This window comes from Bolinopsis microptera, chromosome 11 (genome assembly GCF_026151205.1).
Source record: "Bolinopsis microptera isolate Bmic1 chromosome 11, MBARI_Bmic_1.0, whole genome shotgun sequence".
Taxonomy (NCBI): Eukaryota; Metazoa; Ctenophora; class Tentaculata; order Lobata; family Bolinopsidae; genus Bolinopsis; species Bolinopsis microptera.
Window position 1 is genome coordinate 5245575 of NC_087082.1, and position 17380 is coordinate 5262954.

Below are 17380 nucleotides of genomic sequence, written 5' to 3' on the forward strand. Positions count from 1 at the left end.
GATACTTTCAGTTCTCTGGCAACAAGGTTAAGATAGATCGCTAAATATATGTCAAGAGTACAGTGTAACCTTATATTTCCATTAACATATGTGAAACAATGTAATTAACTCAAGATTAAGTGAGCGGTTGTAATTTATCAAAAGTCGCAAATTATTAAAAATCAAACGCAAATTATCGTCATGACGCAAAGATATATTTTTATTTCCAATTTGCGGCGAGAATATTGGAAGATTGTTGCAAAAACAAATCCCAAGCTTTCCTAGAATTCATGTTTTACTAGCCTGTCACGTGACCAAAACGGTTTTTTTTTTTTTTTGCTTTTAACTTCCAGGGACAGCTTTCTTTACCCTACGTCATGGGGGGCGATTCGGAATTAGCGTCAAAAATACATCGATTCAGAGCCAATTCATACCCAAAGGGCTTTTCACAAGAATTTTCTTAAAATTTGGGCGAGCGATTTAGTATGAGCGCGCCGGAGCTAGCTATGTCATTGATAATACCTTATAGTTATAATCGCTTATAGTCCAGTCATTTATGGAATATGAACCTGCAAATTTTTCGATACTCAAGAAACTTTTGCACAACCTTCCCAAAGGTATGAATAAACGATTTTCGGTTGGAGACATTTTTTTACCATGGGCGAAAACCACTGGAGGGCCACGCCATATTGACCAATAACGTAATACCGACCCATTTGCTTCTGAAGAAGCGTCGTAGAGACTTCTATATAGGCTTAAACGAAGCCGCATATATGCATGTTTATATCGAAGTTATTGATTCCAACACATGGCCTAAAATCCTTAATTTTCGAGAAATTCGCCAAAACCGTTTGGGAGGAGCTGAGCCAATTGCTAATTTTGATTTAATCGTGATAGAATCTCGGAAAATGCAAAAGAACGCAATTGGATATTTAGATATAAAACTATGAAGAAACATGTGCCTTATGTGCTTACTTTTTCAGTTATTGGCGAAACTGATTTTCGGTTCCAGAAATCATGCAAAAATATGGGTATTGGTAAATTGAGCTATGAAGGCCATAGAGTTTTTTAGAATAGGTGCAAATTGTGCAGATATGGCCATGTTTATATACAAACTTTATTGAAGCAATATGTACCCTAAAATGCCTCAGTTTTCGAGTTAATTGGGGGGGAAAACCAGAGAATTATTTTATGAATAGAGCAAATTGTGTTATATGCAGCCATTTTTGCTCCCGTTTATGTTATAACTCGAAAAGTGTGCATTTTAGGGTACATATTGCTTCACTAAGTTGTTTCACACAACATGGCCTTTTTGCACGAAATTGGCACCCATTCAAAAATCTGAGGGCCTTCATAGCCCCTTTACCAGATACCCATTTTTTGCATGATTTCTGACCGAAGAAAATCAGTTTTTCGCCAATAAACTGAAAACGTAAGCACTTTAGCACATGTTTTTCACTAAGTCTTATATAATATGCCAATTGCGGTTCCTTTTGCGGGCCCGTTCATATCAAATTTAGTAAAATGGCTCAGCGCCACGCCCCAAAATGGTTTTTGGCGGAATTTCTCGAAAGTTAAGGATTTTATGGCCCTGTGGGTTCATCAATATACTGATCTCTATAAACTGCATATATGCGGCTGTTACGTTTAAGCCTATTTTGAAGTCTCTCCGGACTATTCAGAAGCAAAGTGTCAGTAATAACTATTATTGGATCAATATGGGCGTGGGCCCTCCCTGGGTTTTCCCCATTGGTAAAAACAATGTCTCCAACTCTGAAATCGTTTATTCTACCTTTTGGAAGGTCTGTGAAAGTTTCTTGATTATCTGAAAATTTGCCGGTTTTATTTACCTAAATGTCGCGCGAAAAACTGGGGACTATTTTGATAATGAGTGACTCGCGTAGAGACGTTTGTTTTGTAATTGTGGTCCTCGCGCGTGTTGCGGCCCCAATACGTGTAAAAGAACAATTGTTAGAGCTCATAATCGTTTATAATCGCTTATATACCCCGCTTACGCAGATGAAGTCGCTTATATTGACCCGCCAAATATAGAGAGATGATTTTGATGGGGCGAGGAGAGATGTGCCGCGAGAAAGTAGAGATAGTTTGTGTGTAGTGTGTGCGCTGGAGATGAGTGAAAATGCGCTTTTCATCGTTGTTACTAATCGTCTATACGCGACAATTGAAGACACATAACATTTACGATACTTTATTAATCAACTTATATCGCTTATAATATCTCGTAGACACTGACAATTTTTTTCCTGTTCGTTTCAAGATACGTAAAAATAGCGCTTATAATCGTTTATAATCGCTTATAGACAGCAAATAATTAAAGCGTTATAAACGTTTCAGTAGAAAATTCAAAGAAAATAGCGCGTTTAATAAGCGGCGTGATCATAGGTGAAATATCGCTTTTTAGCAGATTTCAAAAATCGCTTATTGTCGCTTATAATCGTTTTATAATCGATTTTTTTATAACCGATTATTAACTTAAAATAAAAAGCGGTTTTTTTTAACGTTAGTAGGCGCTTTTTAATTTGGATACTTTCCCTAGTGAATAGATTCGCTTATAGTCGTTTAAAAGCGTTTTAAAAAACGGGTTCCAAAAAACGGTTTTAAGCGTTTTTTTTGAAAAGCGCTTACGGAGCGTATAATAATCGAAACCCCTAAAAATAAAAGCGTTTTTTTATCATTATAATTTTAATTGTCGCGATTTATTATTCGCTTTTAACGCGCTAATAATCGCTTTTGCAAAAATATTTTATGGAAAAAAGCGATTATAATCTGTTTTTAACGGTTTATTAACCCGGGGACGTTCAAAATCGCTTTTATATCGCAAATTAACGGGGGTTTTATCAGATTAAGCGCTTTTTTAGCGTATAAAAAAGCGGTTATATGACGCTGATCCAAAAAATTAGTTATGGAAATTGCCGATCCCAAAACTATCAATCTACAGGCTATCGTCAAACATGGTGCAAGGGTATCTTCAGTGACATAAGCCCTAAAAAATTGTAAAAAAGTTAGTACAAAACCAAAATTCCTTTTATAAATCTGAAACTCTTAAACCAGGGAGTTTATTAGATAAATATTCAAAACAGGTTATATTATGAAAGCTTCTTATAATTATTATCTTTATTACCTAATATTAGTTATTTAGAATATATATTAGACATTTTAATCCACACTATATTTCCATTCCACGTTACAACCGTGATTCGTTATCAGTGCAGTGTGTTACAACACCAACTACACCGATCAAGTGCCAAATCTGCGAAACATTTAATTATTATTTTATCCTTCGAGATGGCCAAGGCCGTTGGTAGGACCTGGCCATCTCGAAGTGATATAATAATTAAATGTTTCGGCAGATTGGCCAATTGATCGGTGTAGTTGGTGTTGTACACACTGCACTGATAACGATAATCTCGTTGTTCGGTAATGTATATATCGTGTGGATTAAAATGGAATATATATTCTAAATAATGATAAAATGTATTCCACACAAAGCATGAAATTGTGCTGTATATGAGTGGTGATTTCGCTTGAGAATCAGGGTCAGTAGCCTCATTTGGTAGAGCAGAGACGCGAAATCTCGAGGTTCTGGGATCTTTCCAGTTTGTCCCTATTTTTCAGAGTTAATCATCAATATGACAGCATGAGAGTAGGCCTGGCCATCTCGGAAGTGATAACCTAATATTTATTAAGCTTAATTAACACACATTTCATTTTTTTATCGAACAGAGATGTAATACTACAACTTATAACATCGACTAGGCGATTATCTAGACTCCAAAATAGAGTGGATAAACATGTAAGGCATCGGTAAGCAGTCTCTAGCAGCTATGAAAGTTATGGTTCGCAGATGTGTTTCCTTGAGAGGTAGCTTCGACCTGGATGTGAGAAGAACCTAATATCTAAACGCTAGACCACGCTCGCGAGAATAGAGATGTGTCATCATCGCACAGGGGTAGTTATTCTTGTTACTGTCAAGTTAAAATACACGCAGTAAATTATTGAGAGTTATTTTGATATATGTGCGATAAGTTGTGTGTACTAGGAGTAGAAGATTGCGTAGTGTGGAGTTGGGATTCAGTCCTTAAAGATATAATAGTAAGACGTGTACTTATTGACGGGTTTGTCACGTTATTCTCAAAAGTTATTACTTTTAGATAGATGGGTGTGTGGTTGTGCACCAATTTTATTAGCCTAGATACTCGATCTCTAGAACTGTACAGTAGTGAGACAGTGCTACGAGGCTTTTGTGAGGCGAGTTAATGTCCATGCGCAGAGGAAGATCGCTGTTAGCGCATCGCGAGGGTTGTAAGGTCTGAGCCGGAAGATGTGGTAAACGGCATGTGGGGAGATGGGGTTTGGTTGTGTTAAACTTCGATCAAGAGCGTGACATTGATAGAAGACGCTCCGTGTGCACAGATGACGTAGACCGTAGCAGAAAATCGCTTTGTATCGCAGTGGGAGGGCGGGTGTGAGATCTAGAGTGTCGACTAGTGAGTAGTACACTTCAAGCTATCTGGTAGACTTCAGTGTTGAGAATCTCGCAGATGTGCGCGTGCTCGTGATGATTCGTAGCGCCTCGCAAAATAGTGGTAGCAAGTTGGTGATGCAGTGTCATCAGTGGAGTGTTTATACGTGTTGCAACTCTGATGTTTTATCGCGAGGGTTGAAGACGCAGTGCGCGCAGTTTGAGTAAGTACGCTGCTCATAACTCTGAGGTAGGTCGCGGTATGTGTGAGGACTGAGAGTGCACAGTGAGGTATACCTCGAGATAAGAGGTGCTGTGACAGTGTGAAGGACAGTGCACTAAGTGAGAGTATATGTACCAGCTCGAACCTTGCACGAGTAGTAAGGAACGCTCGAGTGCTACGAGGGTGAGCAGATACCTCGATAGTGCCGGGAGCGGAGAGTGTGTACTTGTGTTCATGTTGTAGATGCGTAGCTGTGTTAGATTTGTGAGGATTGTATAAATGTGTCTCGGCGACTGTAATATACCGTCGCTTGGTATTCGTAAGTAAAGGGGTGAGCTGGTGGTTTGGGTGATTTACGCTCCTGAAGAGGTGAGTCTTTGTGATTGTGTATTTAATGTATAGCATCGTGTGTGATTACAATATCTTCTTGTCGAGTTAGATATTGTATGAAGATGTGGGCATGGTAGCGACGAGACGCTGTATTAATAGACAGAGTGATTAAAACTTCTTGGATGTAGCGTGGGTGATATAATATTGATCTATGTATTCTAGAAAGAATGTTAGTACATATTAGTGTAATTACGTGGATCGTGTCGCGGAGAGACAGAAGCTTGAGTAATGAAGAAATTAGAGTCTGCTATAAGGTCTTGGTTGTTCGCAGTTTAGAAGGTGAAATGCTCAGCTCTGGCAACGGATTTGAGAGAGAGGATGGGGTAACGCGCGCGCGCAGAGAAAGTAAGAGATTTTGGTTGAGAAAGGAGCTGTAATGTTGTATTATTAGTTAGTTGATTGAGAGTCGCTTGTAGGAAAGAGCGAGATTAAGTGTATCGGATTATGTGGGTAGGGAAGATGTTGTAATGTGTAGGTGGGGTTTTTAACTAGAAGAATAGAGAGATGAAGTATCGCTAATTTAGAACGTTGGGACTACTGTGGAGATAGCCAGCGCAACGCTGTGTAATTTTACCTTCGTTAAACTGGTAAACAGTCTGTGTAACATTTTGATTCGAGAGAAGTAAATTCGGGCAGAGTCTACGTGAGTATAGATGTATTGTCGCGGCAGGTATGATAGTATGGTAGTTCGTTGAGGTGCGATGAATATTAGATTGCTCTTATTGGTGAGCTAGTTATGTCTCGTGATATTGTTGCGATTATTATAAACAGCTCGAAGGAAGGACAGCTGTGGTTTGTAGTAGAATGTATCGTATTACATTGATTAGAGAAAAGTAAGCTCTCGCTCAGACGCGTGGTAATTTATTGTTTGATTATTAATAAAGAGACTCAAGAATCAGAAGTGGAATCAAGAGAACAAAATATGATTAAGTGTATGTAGATTCATTGATTATTTGTATAATTTGAGGGTGTAGAATGATAGTTGTACTCTAGAAGATAAAGTTATATAGTTGCTAACTAGTGTAAGAGAAAGGGACTGTTTTGCTAGTTTCTCTTCGGGATGCGTGATAATAAATTATGTGAGTGTGATTTATGGAGAGACAAGAGAAAGGGAGCTATGTACATGAGATATAAGATTCGAATAGAAGATGTTAAGGCAGGTGATTAGAGATAGATAGTACTCGCGCGCGCGCGATCTGGGCGTATGGAGATGCGAGGTAGAAGCGATCTCGCGCTAAGTGCGCGACTTCCTCGTGATCTTGCTCAGAAGACATAGTATCGAGACTGTTAACCGCTTAGATATGGTAGTTTGTGATAGCGCGTATGGGAGGTATACATAGGTGTAGTGGGTGTGAGAACGGGTTAACAGGTGCTCCATAGTATATCGGGATCTTGAATTCCACACGATCTGCATCTGACTAATAGTCTCAGCCATGATGGTGTCTTAATCAGGATGGTACAATGATAGCCTGGGTCCTTAGCTTGAAAGTAGAGGTGATGAGTCTATTTGCTATGTTAAAGGACGGACTGTTTGAATGTGTCAAGATCGATCTTACGACGAGTACTGCGGAGTCTCCGCAGGAGCGTCTTCTATGGTTTGTTAAGACTTAATGTTTTAAGTTAATTGCTGTCCTGAAATCTGACAAGGCTATGTTATAATTTAACCAATATATGTATTACATAATATTAGTAAAATTATAAGTAGCTAATTTAGATGTCCTGGTGTGACTCTTAGTTTAGGAATTTAAAGAATGCAGCTTAAAACCTCCCTAAAGAACAGGAATATCAGAGACACTCTAACTTGATCGGCTCATTTATCTATAAGTACTTATATCTGCTATTATATTATTATGTCTAACATGATCAAGTTGTAGTGTTTATTGGTAGCCAGGTATTCTGTGAAGTGTTTATTAAACCAATATGTAATATGACTTGTTACTAGTACGACAAGACACAAGTACTCTTTAGTCGGATAAACAGTATAAGTATAGTGATAGTAAAGTAATAGAGTAATAGAGATCTTATTACCATAATTTTGTGGTATGTTATGTGGTATGTTATTACCAGGATCAGATGGGATTAGAATATTATACCTAGTTCAGTGGTAAACAGTCCAACATCTCTTGTTACCATTATCATATCTTGTATATTATGTTACTACTATACGGTGTACTGTACAATGTACATTGTACAGCTAGATTTTAAAACTATACCACATTGTAGCTAGATGTAGTGTATATTGTATACCTCTACCCTATACACTGTAGTAATACATTGTAGTAACACTGTAATAAGTGTTGACAGTATGCAGCTTAACCACACCTTCACACGCAATAATAATGTGTCATTCTTCTTTCATTAATTAAGTTATGAAACATTGAACAAAAGATAGCGTCCAGATTGTGCGAAATGTTTTAGAAAATACAGTAAGTTATTAGTCTGATATTTAATAAAATATTTAAACCGCACTTATTAAATGCTTAGTTATATAATTACAAATCAGCTGAAAGAGATTTAAAAAGTTCTCTAGTTTCTAGGTTCTGCATGTCAACAAGTTGTGCTGCACAATTTAAAGTGTGCAAATAATGTCAATCGTGCTGTTGTCATGTAACCTTATATGGTAGTGTAACTATGGTTACATAACCTTATATGGTAGTGTAACTGTAGCCAGTCCACACCCTGCTCCGTAATATGAAAAATTTGTATTAATTCTAGATGAAAAGCTCGAATATAAAGTAATTCTTTACAATTTTAAAGTATGAAAAGAGCATGACATCTCAATCGCACTGTTTTGATTATAATCTTTACAATTACAGTACAGTACAGTTAAAAGACTTTGGATGTGTCAACGGGCAGCATTGTCTCAAGTATAGATTTATAAATTTTATACATATATTATATTATATATAATAATACATTATAATAAGTAAAACCAGCGTTTAAACGAAGGTAACACTAAAGATCCAGCTAATATCATTCGCGTTGGTGAGGTTTAACAAGTCCAACTAAAATAGAGTTTAATGCTCGCCGTGTTTGAAGAAATGTACCCATCACTAACTAGTTACTACTACTACTCTCTTAGTGATGTGTGTTGTATAGAGCTGTTTAACACTGCCCCTACAACTGTTGTGAGCTGTTGTGGCACCTAGTATAGTTGTGGCACCTAGTATAGTTGTGGCACCTAGTATAGTTGTGGCACCTAGTATAGTTGTGGCACCTAGTATAGTTGTGGCACCTAGTATAGTTGTGGCACATAGTATAGTTGTGGCACCTAGTATAGTTGTGGCACCTAGTATAGTTGTGGCACCTAGTATAGTTGTGGCACATAGTATAGTTGTGGCACATAGTATAGTTGTGGCACCTAGTATAGTTGTGGCACATAGTATAGTTGTGGCACCTAGTATAGTTGTGGCACATAGTATAGTTGTGGCACATAGTATAGTTGTGGCACATAGTATAATTGTGGCACCTAGTATAGTTGTGGCACATAGTATAGTTGTGGCTCAGCTAGTTGTAGCTGAGTGGCACCTAGTATAGTTGTGGCACCTAGTATAGTTGTGGCACCTAGTATAGTTGTGGCACCTAGTATAGTTGTGGCACATAATATAATTGTGGCACCTAGTATAGTTGTGGCACATAGTATAGTTGTAGCAGCACATAGTATAATTGTGGCACCTAGTATAGTTGTGGCACCTAGTATAGTTGTGGCACATAGTATAGTTGTGGCACATAGTATAGTTGTGGCACATAGTATAATTGTGGCACCTAGCATAGTTGTGGCACATAGTATAGTTGTGGCTCATAGTATAGTTGTGGCACCTAGTATAGTTGTGGCACCTAGTATAGTTGTGGCACATAGTATAGTTGTGGCACATAGTATAGTTGTGGCACCTAGTATAGTTGTGGCACATAGTATAGTTGTGGCACATAGTATAGTTGTGGCTCAGCTAGTTGTAGCTGTTGTGGCACCTAGTATAGTTGTGGCACATAGTATAGTTGTGGCACCTAGTATTATAGTTGTGGCTCAGCTAGTTGTAGCTGAGTGGCACCTTGTATAGTTGTGGCACCTAGTATAGTTGTGGCACCTAGTATAGTTGTGGCACCTAGTATAGTTGTGGCACATAGTATAGTTGTGGCACATAGTATAGTTGTGGCACCTAGTATAGTTGTGGCACATAGTATAGTTGTGGCACATAGTATAGTTGTGGCTCAGCTAGTTGTAGCTGTTGTGGCACCTAGTATAGTTGTGGCACATAGTATAGTTGTGGCACCTAGTATTATAGTTGTGGCTCAGCTAGTTGTAGCTGAGTGGCACCTTGTATAGTTGTGGCACCTAGTATAGTTGTGGCACATAGTATAGTTGTGGCACATAGTATAGTTGTGGCACCTAGTATTATAGTTGTGGCTCAGCTAGTTGTAGCTGAGTGGCACCTTGTATAGTTGTGGCACCTAGTATAGTTGTGGCACCTAGTATTATAGTTGTGGCTCAGCTAGTTGTAGCTGAGTGGCACCTAGCTAGCTGTTGTGGCACCTAGTATTATAGTTGTGGCTCAGAGCTAGTTGTAGCTGAGTGGCACCTTGTATAGTTGTGGCTATATTATTCTTTATTATTAGTTGTAGCTGAGTCAGCACAGTCAGTACTAAACTGTTTGTAGAGATAGTTCATGTTGTTATCCAGTACTATACCGTGAAAAGTTAATATTTTACAGCAGTTGACGGCGAACTTCATGTTTATTAAATGTTTATTAACAAACCAGGATATAAACACCACACCAGTTTAAAAAAAGGCAATTAATGTACAACATGTAATTGGTGGAAAGTGCAAACCGCGGCTTAACACAATTACGTCCGTGTTATGACATGGATATAGCTGAATACATAACATATAATAGCTAAATACATGCGATTATACATGCGATTATACATACGATTATACATTATACAGGGGGGGGGGGGGGGGCAAAGTCAGTACCCATACGTTGGCCTTAATAGCTCAATCACTGAGTGCCCAATTGAAATAATTCTTCCTGGTATGACTTACTACCACCACTGGTTCGAGGAATTTGTCAACTCGAAAAATATTCGTGTTCATTTTATACATTAGTTGTATAAGTACAAGAGCCAAATAACGGAACTGGTCCGGATTGTATTATCTAGTCCGGATATAATTATCTAGTCCGGATATTATCTAGTCCGGATATTATCTAGCCCGGATATTATCTAATCCGGATATTATCTAGTCCGGATATTATCTAGTCCGGATATTATCTAGCCTGGATATTATCTAGTCCGGATATCATCTAGTCCGGATATTATCTAGTCCGGATATTATCTAGTCCGGATATTATCTAGTCCAGATTCTATCTAGTCCGGATATTATCTAGTCCATATATTATCTAGCCCGGATATTATCTAGTCCGGATATTATCTAGTCCGGATATTATCTAGTCCGGATATTATCTAGCCCGGATATTATCTAGTCCGGATATTATCTAGTCCAGATATTATCTAGCCCGGATATTATCTAGTCCGGATAATATCTAGTCCGAATATTATCTAGTCCGAATCCCAGGTCAATATCATTACATATTTCGCATATTAATATACGACATATTTCGAAGGAAAACCACGACAAAACAAAATTATTGTTAAATTTTGTTACAAATTAATTTAATTTCAGAAATAGTTGATTACAAAATTCCTTTTAAAAAAAATTTTTCGAAAAAATTTCTTGAAAAAATTTTGCGAATATTTTGATATTTTCATGACATCCGAAATCATGACATCCGAAATCTTGACATTTGTCATGATTTACAAATATCTGAGAAAGTTCACGCATATTTTTACCTGTATTTTACAGGCAAAACTTGACATGAAAAACGTCCACGCATATTTGATCAGATGAACGTATATTTGACATGTATTTAAATATCTGACGGGGATATCATATAAAAAATATCCTTGTGTTTGAAAAATTATATCAAAATAGTTACGAATTTTTTAATAAATTTTTCTAGGACTCGCCTGTAGCAGGCTTTGTCCCCCTGGATCGGGCTCTGCTAATTTGGATCATTGTGGGGCCCAAAAATTCCCCATCGGGTGATAAAAACCATGACATATTTCACCCAGATATAATAATATACGACATATTTTTAATGATATTGACCTGGGGTCCGAATATTATCTAGTCCGGGGATTACATGTCCGGTGTTCAGTTTTATACTGGCTCGCTTTTTTTTTTTTTTTTTTTTTAAATACTGGCTCGTATCCGGAGATTGTTAATTATTTAATTGACAATAGCACCATTTTCAGCCGGAGATATTTACAATAAATGTACAGTTTTCAGCAGCAATTAATACAACCAACTTTATCACGTGATCACGCAGTGTTAAATTTCTACAAACTTCCTTCTTATTACACTCATTACTTTATTACTGACGAATTGTTTGTATGTATTTCATTACTTCACTATCATTGATTTGACAACTGTACAATGTACATGCCAAATGATTTTACTTGTAAATTGAATCTGCGACCAATAATATCACCCTCGCAATACTGCTATTGAATCATCACAATACAAGCATTTACCAATTAAAGTTATTAAAATAGCACATTTAACACTATTACTCTGTGTAAAATTAACTGGCACCAGTAAAAGCAAGAGGAAAGTCTCTAGATGGTAATTTAAGTAAGCTCTGTTAATTAGATAACCTCGTTCATATTGAACTTTACACTGATTTCCCAGGGGACTGCTACCAGGGGACTGCTACCAGTTTCAAGGACTTTAGAGAGAGAGATGTTACTTAAAGTCATGTGATAAGACACACAAGCAGTGTATTTAACGAACATGAACATAATATAAACAAGATATTACTTTCCAAAAAAAGGAATCCTGTTGGACATGCAATATAATGGAGTTTTTAGCTGAAAAATATATTAGAGGATTGTTCTCGACTTTTCAGAAAAATACACCTCGTACAGGTGCGAGATTATGGAAGGTTTGACCTCACTTTAATACTTACTTACTTTCTTTGTTTACATAGTTAAAAAAAGAAGACACTCTTTATAATTCAAGAATCATCCCACCACTATTGCCATGCCCTAGTTTACTTGGAACACCTCACTCAAAATAGCTGAAACCACCACTGCAAACTCAACCACATTGCACAACCATCTGAGTAACATAGCTTAAAACCACTCAAAACAGTTACCATAGCAACGCGGCCAGTAACCATAGCAACGCGGCCAGTAACCATAGCAACGCGGCCAGTAACCATAGCAACGCGGCCAGTAACCATAGCAACGCGGCCAGTTACCACAGCATCACACGTGACTTACCATTATCCAGCTCGGACACTAGAGCTAGAAGATTGGACATACTTTCCAGACTACGTGTTTTGCGAGCTGAAACACAAGCTCACAACACAATATCACAGGTTACTTGTAAATACAGTACAGTTACATGTACAGAGTGGAGGGTAACCATAGTTACATTAAGTAACCATGGTAACCAGAGGGAGGGTAACGTTATAATTAGGTAGAATCATTACCCTCTATTGTACAAAAACTGGTTACTAAGCGTTACAATAACTGGTTACTAAGCGTTACAATAACTAGTTACTAGGTGTGACAAGAACTGGTTACTAGGTGTGACAAGAACTGGTTACTAGGTGTGACAAGAACAGGTTACTAAGCGTTACAAAAACAGGTTACTAAGCGTTACAATAACTGGTTACTAAGCCTTACAATAACTAGTTACTGGGTGTGACAAGAACTGGTTACTAAGTGTGACAAGAACTGGTTACTAGGTGTGACAAGAACAGGTTACTAGGTGTGACAAGAACTGGTTACTAAGCGCTACAAGAACTAGTTACTAAGTGTGACAAGAACTGGTTACTAGGTGTGACGAGAACTGGTTAATAGGTGTGACAAGAACTGGTTACTAAGTGTGACAACTTAATACTGCTGAGCTACACGGCACACATTTCCATAAAAATTCCTCACATAATATAATATGATTCACTTAAAACTAAGTAATTCCAATTCAAGTGAAGAATAAAATCGACAATAATAATGAACAGTGATTGAACTTACTGTTTGAAGATTTCTTGCCATCCACACTTGAACTGCGTCTGTGAACCATCTTCTGAACTGAAAACATGGATAATTTTGAAATGTAGCCGTCTTTTGAACTTGTATAAACGAAATATTTATAATATAATTGGTACAACATTACAAACTGTGTAGTTATTTTACACAGGGTAGGTATTATAATACATATTTGTATGTTATACATATTTGTATATTCTAGGAAGTTGTAAAGTATTTAAAAGCAACGTAATTTGTAATCATGTAATACTCATGCAAATCTCGTTTGTCTTTTAAAAGCACTTCAACATCAAGAACAGAGAATTATAAGATTAAGAAATTGTGTGCACAGTATACTGCAGTAAAATCTTGATATTATATAAAAGTATAAGAACATAGTATCGAACTCAACAGCAGAACAACAATCTTTTTTACCCCTTTAAAAACACTCTTATATCGCAAAAAATCTCAGCAAATAACATTTATGATAATATTGTATTTGTAATATTATATGTAGTATACAGATTATACACTGGTATAATATTTTGCAATTATTTTCCTAAAACCGCAATGGTCACTGGAGTTAGTTCTAGTGTAGGAACCTTTATTTGGAACCTCTACTATAGTCTATACTCAATAGTGTAGAAACCTCTACTATAGTCTATACTATATAATGTAGAAACCTCTACTATAGTCTATACTCAATAGTGTAGAAACCTCTACTATAGTCTATACTCTATAGTGTAGAAACCTCTACTATAGTCTATACTCAATAGTGTAGAAACCTCTACTATAGTCTATACTCAATAGTGTAGAAACCTCTACTATAGTCTATACTCAATAGTGTAGAAACCTCTACTATAGTCTATACTCAATAGTGTAGAAACCTCTACTATAGTCTATACTCAATAGTGTAGAAACCTCTATTATAGTCTATACTATATAATGTAGAAACCTCTACTATAGTCTATACTCAATAGTGTAGAAACCTCTACTATAGTCTATACTCAATAGTGTAGAAACCTCTACTATAGTCTATACTCTATAGTGTATAAACCTCTACTATAGTCTATACTCAATAGTGTAGAAACCTCTACTATAGTCTATACTCTATAGTGTAGAAATCTCTACTATAGTCTATACTCTATAGTGTAGAAGCCTCTAATATAGTCTATTCTCAATAGTGTAGAAACCTCTACTATAGTCTATACTCAATAGTGTAGAAACCTCTACTATAGTCTATACTCAATAGTGTAGAAACCTCTACTATAGTCTATACTCTATAGTGTATAAACCTCTACTATAGTCTATACTCAATAGTGTAGAAACCTCTACTATAGTCTATACTCTATAGTGTAGAAATCTCTACTATAGTCTATACTCTATAGTGTAGAAACCTCTAATATAGTCTATTCTCAATAGTGTAGAAACCTCTACTATAGTCTATACTCAATAGTGTAGAAACCTCTACTATAGTCTATACTCAGTAGTGTAGAAACCTCTACTTTAGTCTATACTCTATAGTGTAGAAACCTCTAATATAGTCTATACTCAATAGTGTAGAAACCTCTACTATAGTCTATACTCTATAGTGTAGAAGCCTCTAATATAGTCTATTCTCAATAGTGTAGAAACCTCTACTATAGTCTATACTCAATAGTGTAGAAACCTCTACTATAGTCTATACTCAATAGTGTAGAAACCTCTACTATAGTCTATACTCTATAGTGTATAAACCTCTACTATAGTCATTACTCAATAGTGTAGAAACCTCTACTATAGTCTATACTCTATAGTGTAGAAATCTCTACTATAGTCTATACTCTATAGGGTAGAAACCTCTAATATAGTCTATTCTCAATAGTGTAGAAACCTCTACTATAGTCTATACTCAATAGTGTAGAAACCTCTACTATAGTCTATACTCAGTAGTGTAGAAACCTCTACTTTAGTCTATACTCTATAGTGTAGAAACCTCTAATATAGTCTATACTCAATAGTGTAGAAACCTCTACTATAGTCTATATACTCAATAGTGTAGAAATCTCTACTATAGTCTATACTCTAGAGTGTAGAAACCTCTACTATAGTCTATACTCTATAGTGTAGAAACCTCTACTATAGTCTATACTCTATAGTGTAGAAACCTCTACTTTAGTCTATACTCAATAGTGTAGAAACCTCTACTATAGTCTATACTCTATAGTGTAGAAACCTCTACTTTAGTCTATACTCTATAGTGTAGAAATCTCTACTATAGCGTAGAAACCTCTTTTTATTAGTGAGGCAAACAAGGGGACAAAAGACCATGATAACTTATCATAATATTGTATCTTCTGACAATATATCACTATTCATATTTTTATTTAATAATATCAGTACGTTAAGCTATGTATTTTTGGGGTCAATGGTAATAGTACGCAAAAGTCAATACAAGTATTGATACATGCGAGTTACCTGGACGCGGCGACAAAGAACAATTTTCACTACCTCTACGTAGTTGCTCGAGGTTTAAAGCTGCTGTGGAGATTGAAACCATGTTTATTACAAGATCTAGTTAACGAAACCGAAAGTGAAAGTAAAAGAGAAAGTGAAAGTTGTACACACCCTGACACATACCATATTCTGGAGCACAGTAATGTCTGTGTCTTTGTCTGTGTGTTCGGGAACAGGCTGCTATGTGGTCCTGTATAGTACTGGGCACAACTGAGAGTACACAATAATTTAGTTACAAGTTAGCACTTAATAAACATCAATATGGTTAAAAGGCAAGCGTTATAGCGTTGGATACAGTTCATTATGTTCACTGATTGATTTATATAATTTTTGCCCCCTGCTCCACAGCTGTGAAAACAGTTGAGTAACGGCTATCTAGTGCTACAGCATTACTAATGATAGGCATCACAATATTACAATATTATATTATATATATAGAGATATATCTCTACTATAATTCAGAGAATTATTTCTGTCTGTATGTCTGTACGACCGCCCACGTGCAAATTATACGAGAAATAGGAATTTAGGTAACAACCAAAAGGTTCCATAGCAACGGTGTTTTAATGCACACATGCACGTGCAAAGATTGTTTTAACGTCATTTTGATCGGTTTTGTGGTAATTACGTTGTGTTTAAAGTGTTTTATATTTAAATCGGCTGTATCTTCGATCGAGATGGATATTTTTTGATGCGATTAAAACGTTCTTTCAAAGAATACTACTAGCTTCGTCCCTGTTACCACGGGCTTTCTAGTTATATTATATTATAGACTATTACTTACTTGATCCCAGTTTGATTAAACCATCATGTTGTATAAACACTGTATCAGCTGTTACATATCCATGTGTAATTTCCTTGCTATGCAAATAACTGAAATGATACCAAATGAGCAAATGGGGACCAAATGTTATCACATTTTAGATTAATCATATTTTGACTTGAACCAAAATATTTTCAAATTTTTTCCATAACTAACAGGAAACATCTGAAACAAATCTTCAGTCATTTAAAACAGCTGCACAAACTGGTTATCATGGTAATACTGGCACAAACAGATGTACAGACCTGACAGCTGAGAGGATCTGCCGGCACCATCTCTTCCAAAGTGTCTCATTAATACGTGTCTTGTTGACTTGGAAACGCCGCTGTATGAAGGTATGAAGGGATCCGGCTGAGTAGTACTCTGTGGTGAATACTACCTTGCTCTGCTCTTTATTGTACCAACTACCGTACAGCTTCAGTAGGTTGGGGTGCTGAAAACGTTGTGTTTAGAGTGATACAAATATTAAAGATATGAGTATTCAGTGAGAATGTCACTGATGTCATCAATAGCAAAAACTTCAAAGTTAGAGCAGTTTGCAACAGTAACCTCGACTTTGGTGAGTTTGATTAGTTTTTCGCAGAGCTTAACAAGGTTGTCATCTTCAAGAGGAACACAAGCAATGGTTATCTCATTCCATACAACCTCCACCCCCTCTTCCATATCCATAGCCTGATACAGTGCATCTATACCCGGTACATCTGCAAGCTGAAATTTAGATAAATAGTAAACAAATATGTCGATAAATTACGTACTAAAATTTGGATAAAATACAGGTCCTATTTAAACAGTTATATAATCATAATGATATGTAGACATCTTATTATCTACCCCTGCAACCGGACAATTATTTTGGCGCTACATGCAAGTTTGCTTGTAAATCTAAAGTTAAAAC

At 36.5% G+C, this 17380-nt stretch overlaps 2 protein-coding genes across 17 annotated transcripts in view; both read right to left on the reverse strand.

Annotated features, from left to right (window-relative positions):
* Window positions 1–17380, reverse strand: part of LOC134823540 (microtubule-associated protein RP/EB family member 3-like) — a 114016-nt gene that overhangs the window by 58514 nt on the left and 38122 nt on the right. The gene's annotated exons all lie outside the window — the stretch shown is intronic.
* The window catches only part of LOC134823535 (nuclear receptor-binding protein-like), a 42066-nt gene that overhangs the window by 24488 nt on the left and 198 nt on the right, over window positions 1–17380 (reverse strand). For 2 of the 16 annotated variants that reach the window (XM_063835041.1, XM_063835039.1), the window contains exons 2-7: window positions 17035–17193; window positions 16731–16918; window positions 16447–16535; window positions 15786–15872; window positions 13173–13229; window positions 12417–12482 (exon numbers count right to left, since the gene is read on the reverse strand). In XM_063835041.1, the coding sequence (XP_063691111.1) occupies window positions 12417–12482; window positions 13173–13229; window positions 15786–15872; window positions 16447–16535; window positions 16731–16918; window positions 17035–17193 (646 nt within the window). Of the gene's footprint in view, window positions 1–12416; window positions 12483–13157; window positions 13230–15623; window positions 15687–15773; window positions 15873–16446; window positions 16536–16730; window positions 16919–17034; window positions 17194–17380 lie in introns of all 16 variants that reach the window. The other 14 variants (XM_063835042.1, XM_063835040.1, XM_063835037.1 and 11 more) reach the window with 8 other exon arrangements.